At 34.6% G+C, this 5,435-nt stretch overlaps 1 protein-coding gene across 1 annotated transcript; it reads right to left on the bottom strand.

The window, feature by feature from the left end:
• Positions 1-3,959: 3,959 nt before the first annotated feature.
• Positions 3,960-4,895, bottom strand: LOC107892707 (uncharacterized). The gene is made up of 2 exons (XM_016817764.1): positions 4,731-4,895; positions 3,960-4,415 (listed from the first exon to the last, which is right to left on the bottom strand). The coding sequence occupies exons 1-2, from the start codon at positions 4,893-4,895 to the stop codon at positions 3,960-3,962; spliced, it is 621 nt and encodes a 206-aa protein (XP_016673253.1).
• Positions 4,896-5,435: the final 540 nt, after the last annotated feature.

The raw sequence follows: 5,435 nt of genomic DNA on the forward strand, positions 1-5,435 counted from the left end.
ACTTCTCTTTCATCTTGATGGCCATAACATTGAAATCAATATTACTATTTAAATGAGCATCACGTAAAAGAACATTAATTTCAGAAAGCTCATCAAAAAAATTATTGGACGTGACATATGAAGTGCCAGATATACACAAAATGACTTCATAAAAGTGTTCCAAGAAATCCCTCAAGTTTCAAACATTATCCCAATCATCCACACTAGGCCAACCCTCTCCCCTTTCAAGTTCAGCCCTAAAGTTTGTATCTTGCCCCTCAAATCTCTCAAAAGCTCTCTGAAAGTTCTGAGCAATGTCTAACATTAAGTAGGTCGCGTTCCACCTAGGACAAACATCAAGACACAACATCTTCTTGCACTCTATCTTTTGCACCACAACACACTCCTTAAACTTTTGTAATCTAGCTAGAGATTGTCTCACATAACTAACAGCCCCCTAACACGTCCAACAGATTTATTCATTTCCTTTAAGCCTTCAACAACAATCAAATTCACAATTTGTGCCATGCATCTCATATGAATATATTTACCATTTTGAACAAAACCCCCTCGAGGGTTAAATTTCTTTCTCAAATAACCAATAGCAACATCATTTGAACTTGCATTATCAATAGTAACAGTAAACAACTTATCAATCCCCAAATTCAACAAGCATTTCTCAATCACCAACCCAATGAACTCATCCTTATGACTAGAAATTGGACAACAGTTTAAAATATTTTTATTCAATTTCCAATCGTTATCAATAAAGTGAGCAGTGATACACAAATAATTAACTCTTTGCAAAGAAGTCCATGTGTCGGTAGTTTAGCAAACTCTAGAACAAGAACTTCTCAAAAGTTGTTTTATCTTGACCCTTTCATCTAAATACAATTGATAAACATCCCTAGTCATAGTAGTTCGTAAAGGAATATGAAACCAAGGACATGCCACAAACATAAATTTCTTAAAACCTTCAATTTCAACAAACTTGATAGGTAATTTCATCAATCACAATCATTTGTGCTAATCCTTTCCTACATGCTTCTTGATCAAATCTCCAAGTTGAAAGATTTCCTTTCCCCCTTCAACTCCCTTTCTAGGTAAAACTAGTTGTCCTTGACTAGTGTCAACAACATTACTAGGATTTTTCTTACATGAACCAATATGATATTTCAATGACCCTATACCATTTTTTTTCATATCACAACAAAATTCCATTTGACAATAATTACTTTTAGCCTTACTTGCACCCTCACTATTAATAATCTTAGTGAAGTGAGACCAAACTTCTGAGCTTTGAGGTGTGGCTTTTCTTTTCCCGGTAGTCCCCTTTATTTGGATTGAAGCTCCAACTCCTGAATTTTTAGAATCTATCGAAGTAGGAGGTGTAACACTACCCTCAATAGATGTTGGTTCGATTGACATTCTGCAAGAAAAAAGTATATAATAAATTAAAATAATATGACAAACTTGGGGTCAAGGACAATATTATTTACAAAATCCAGAAACTTAATTAAATTGATGCAATATTATTTAGATCATTATGGAACACATGCACTGCACCCTTAGTGAAATGATTTTACAATGTTAATTAATATTTGTGTTAATTTCAACTTAAATTAACACACAAGTGCAAAGACTATATATATAGATTCCTTCGGTATTCAACTTAATCAATTAAATTAACATTTGGGATGTCTGATTTTGCAATGTCTAGTTGGAATAATTTTGGTAAAGCTGATCTATCAAAAATTTGAAGCAATTTTTGAAGTGTTATTCCCCAATACCATATCTGCTTGAACTTTCTATATCTAGAATAACTTTTTATTTCTGTAGGTTCATCTTGAATTTAATCTTTTAAAAAAAATTATAAATTTTAAAATTAATAAAAATGTTAAATGAAATTCAAAATAGAAAATTATTTAAATGATTAAGTCTGAAATTATATAAAGTTTTTTTTTAAAATGAAGTTAATGATTAAGTCCAAAATGAATTATATTAGTAATCAGTTATTTGTACTATAATGATTTGATTTTACTTAATAATTACTCGATAGTCTGATTATAATAATTTAATACTTTGAAAGAAAATTATCATATATTTATAAATAACCCATGCTAAGAATATTTTTTAGTGACAATTCAATTAACTTCTTTTTTTGTTTTTTCCATAACCTTAAAATAACTTTTTCCATAACCTTTTTTTTAACTTTTAATAATTAGAAAATTAAAGAAGTAATTAAATTAAGTAGTGGTATTTTCACAATCACAGTAACGCAATCACAACCAATTGATTGTAAAAGTAGTGGTATTTTCACAATTCGGCTAAAATTAAAGGGAAAAGTATGCAAATAAAATAAAACAAAGGCAAAAAAGATTTTTAAAAAACAATTCCTTTCATAAAAGACAGTAAAAATTCGGTGGAGAGACTCTCTCTCTATTATTCTTTTCTCCCTGATTGTTTCTTCCATCTTTTTAGGGTTTAATTTTATTTTTTTAATCTTGAAAATAATTTTGATAATTTTATGAAGCTTTTAGACATTTCATTTCAATAAACTTATCAAAATATTTTCAAAAAGAAGAGAGACGAAAAAGATTCATAAATATTTAGATCAAAAAAGAAGAAGAAGTTGGTTTGTTTTCTCGAGAAAATGGAGTCAAATTCTTGGAGCTTTCGTTTCTCCAATTCTTCTTCTTCTTCTTCTTCTTTGTCTTCGTCAAGGCATCGTCAATCATGATTTGGTTAGTATTTTTTTGTTTCTGTTTGTTTCTCTGGAAATTTTACAAATGGTTAGAACTTGTGATGAATTTTGAATTTTTTTAAAAGTTGTTTTTTAGATCTGTTTCTACTTTCTAGGATCTATTTTTTTTAAAAAAATTTTACAAATGGTTAGATCTGTTTTTTAGATCTGATGGCATCTCTGATTATGCTAAAAAGCTTCTAAAGGTAAAATTAGGCAATCCTTTTACTTTTCTGTTTGTTTCCCAAATTACTAGCCTCAAAGTTAGTTACTTTGGTTTCCTAATTAGTTTAGTTTACTGAGGAAGATTAGGCAAGTTTATCAGTGAGAAGTCTTAAGCTTTCAAGGTGCCATTCAAGAACTAGTCAACTACAGATTCAATAAAGACCCATTCAAGAAACTGGAAAAAAACGAAAGGGAAATTAAAAGAAAGCAAACCTGGCCCTGGGTCTAGGTATTGCTGTGGGTCCGACTCCGGTGGAAGAAAAATGGACAGCAAAAGCCAAAAAGGTGTGAAAAATAGTGGGTTTTTCGATTTCCCGATTCGACTGAGATTGAGAATATTAGGGATTTAGGGCTAGGGGTGTTAAGTGTTAAGTGTTAACTGTTAAGTGAAAGTGTGAAATTGTGAAAGTAGGCTGCTGTTGAGAATAGAGAAAAAGTTCAGTGCTGAGCTTGAGAAAAACTTGGGTCGGGTTTAATTTGACCTGGTTTAGGCCCTACCTTGGAAAATTTGATTTACCCATTTTTTTTTCGGTTAACTGACCGGTTTCAAACCGATTTAACCATTAACTGAAAAAACTAAAAAAATTAACCGACCCCGACTGATTTTTTTTGGTTCACCGATCGATTAACTGAACTCGATTGGTTAACCAAAAAAACTGGGTTAACTGAATTATGCACAGCCCTACTCATGGTTGCACAACACGCCACCTTGCCACTAGACCACAAGCTCTTCTTGTGTCATAAAACAAGTACTATAATTTATAAAGCTTATGTGCCAGTGTCCAGATTCATTCAAAAGCAAAACTAAAAATTCAGCAAAAGCCAAGGCTTGAGCTTAGGCTTCTCAAACACTCCCATACACACCCAAATCACTTAGCCATTAAAGCAAACAAGCAATTTGTGTCAAAACACGCAAAAAATAAATACTTAGATTTTTGGGGAGTTACAACTCTACCCCCTCAAAGAAATGTCGGCCTCGAAATTTACCTGGTCAAAAAAGATGTGGGTATTGCTATCGCATTGCCTCTTTGGGTTCCCACGCAGCTTCTTCTAAATTGTGATTACACCAAAGCACTTTGACTAGAGGAATAGATTTCTTCCTCAGTACCTTAACCTCACGGTCCAAAATCTGTACAGGTTCCTCCTCGAAGGTCAGATCTGGCCTAATCTCGATCTCCTCAACTGGAACAATGTGTGTGGGATCAAAGCGATAATACCTTAACATGGAGACGTGGAACACATCGTGAATCCGGTCTAATTCTGGAGGCAACTCAAGTTGATATGTGACCAGTCCCACACCCTTTAGTATACGGTAAGGCCCAATGAACCTAGGGCTAAGCTTACCCTTTCGTCCAAACCTCAGTAACTTTTTCCATGGAGAAACCTTGAGAAATACATAATCCCCCACAGAATACTCAATCTCTCGGCATTTAAGATTTGTATAAGACTTTTGCCTATCAGATGCTTCCTTCAATTTTGGCCCCAGAACTCGCCATTATTATAAGCAAACTCTGCTATATGGTGTCATTTGAACACTGAACTGATAGCCATTATTATAAGCAAACTCTGCTAGCGGCAAATAATCTTCCCAGTTGCCTCGGAAATCCACTACACAACAACTTAACATATCCTCCAGTATTTGAATCACCCTCTCAGACTGACCATCTGTCTGGGGATGAAACGCAGTACTAAAGTCCAGTCTTGTACCCAAAGCCTCGTGTAACTTTTTCCAAAATTGAGACGTGAAGCGAGGATCTCTATCTGATATTATAGAAACTGGTACCCCATACAGTTTTACAATCTTAGCCACATATAGCTTAGCCAACTTCTGCAAGGAGTAATCAGTATGGACTGGTATGAAATGGGCAAATTTAGTCAATCGATCAATGATGGCCCATACCAAATCCTTCTTGGTAGGCGTTAAGGGCAACCCACTCACAAAATCCATGGTTATTCTCTCCCACTTCCAAAGTGGAATTTTAACCGGTTGAAGCAACCCTGAAGGTAATTAATGTTCAGCCTTCACTTGCTTACAACTTAAACACTTTCTCACAAAATCAGTTACTTTACGTTTTACTCCCGGCCACCAGTATAACTCATGAAGATCTTGGTACATTTTGTTCCAGCCTGGATGCATAGCATAAGGGCTATTATGCATCTCTCGTAGTATAGACTGTCTCAAATCATTAACCCTTGGTACACAAACTCTCCCAGGGAAACACAATACTCCTTTACTATTCAACCCAAAATTTGAAGTTTCCCCATTCTCAGCTTGACGAAAACAAGGAACCAGTGACTCATCCACGTCGGTCTAATTTGTAACTCAGCCGACAAGCTACCATCATCAAACAGGCTGAGACGAGCAAACAACGCTCTCAAATCAAATACAACCCTACGGCTCAGTGCGTCCGCTACCATGTTAGCCTTACCAAGATGGTATTCAATAGAGCAATCATAGTTCTTAAGCAGCTCTATCCATCTTCGCTGC

Source organism: Gossypium hirsutum, chromosome D09 (genome assembly GCF_007990345.1).
Source record: "Gossypium hirsutum isolate 1008001.06 chromosome D09, Gossypium_hirsutum_v2.1, whole genome shotgun sequence".
Taxonomy (NCBI): domain Eukaryota; kingdom Viridiplantae; phylum Streptophyta; class Magnoliopsida; order Malvales; family Malvaceae; genus Gossypium; species Gossypium hirsutum.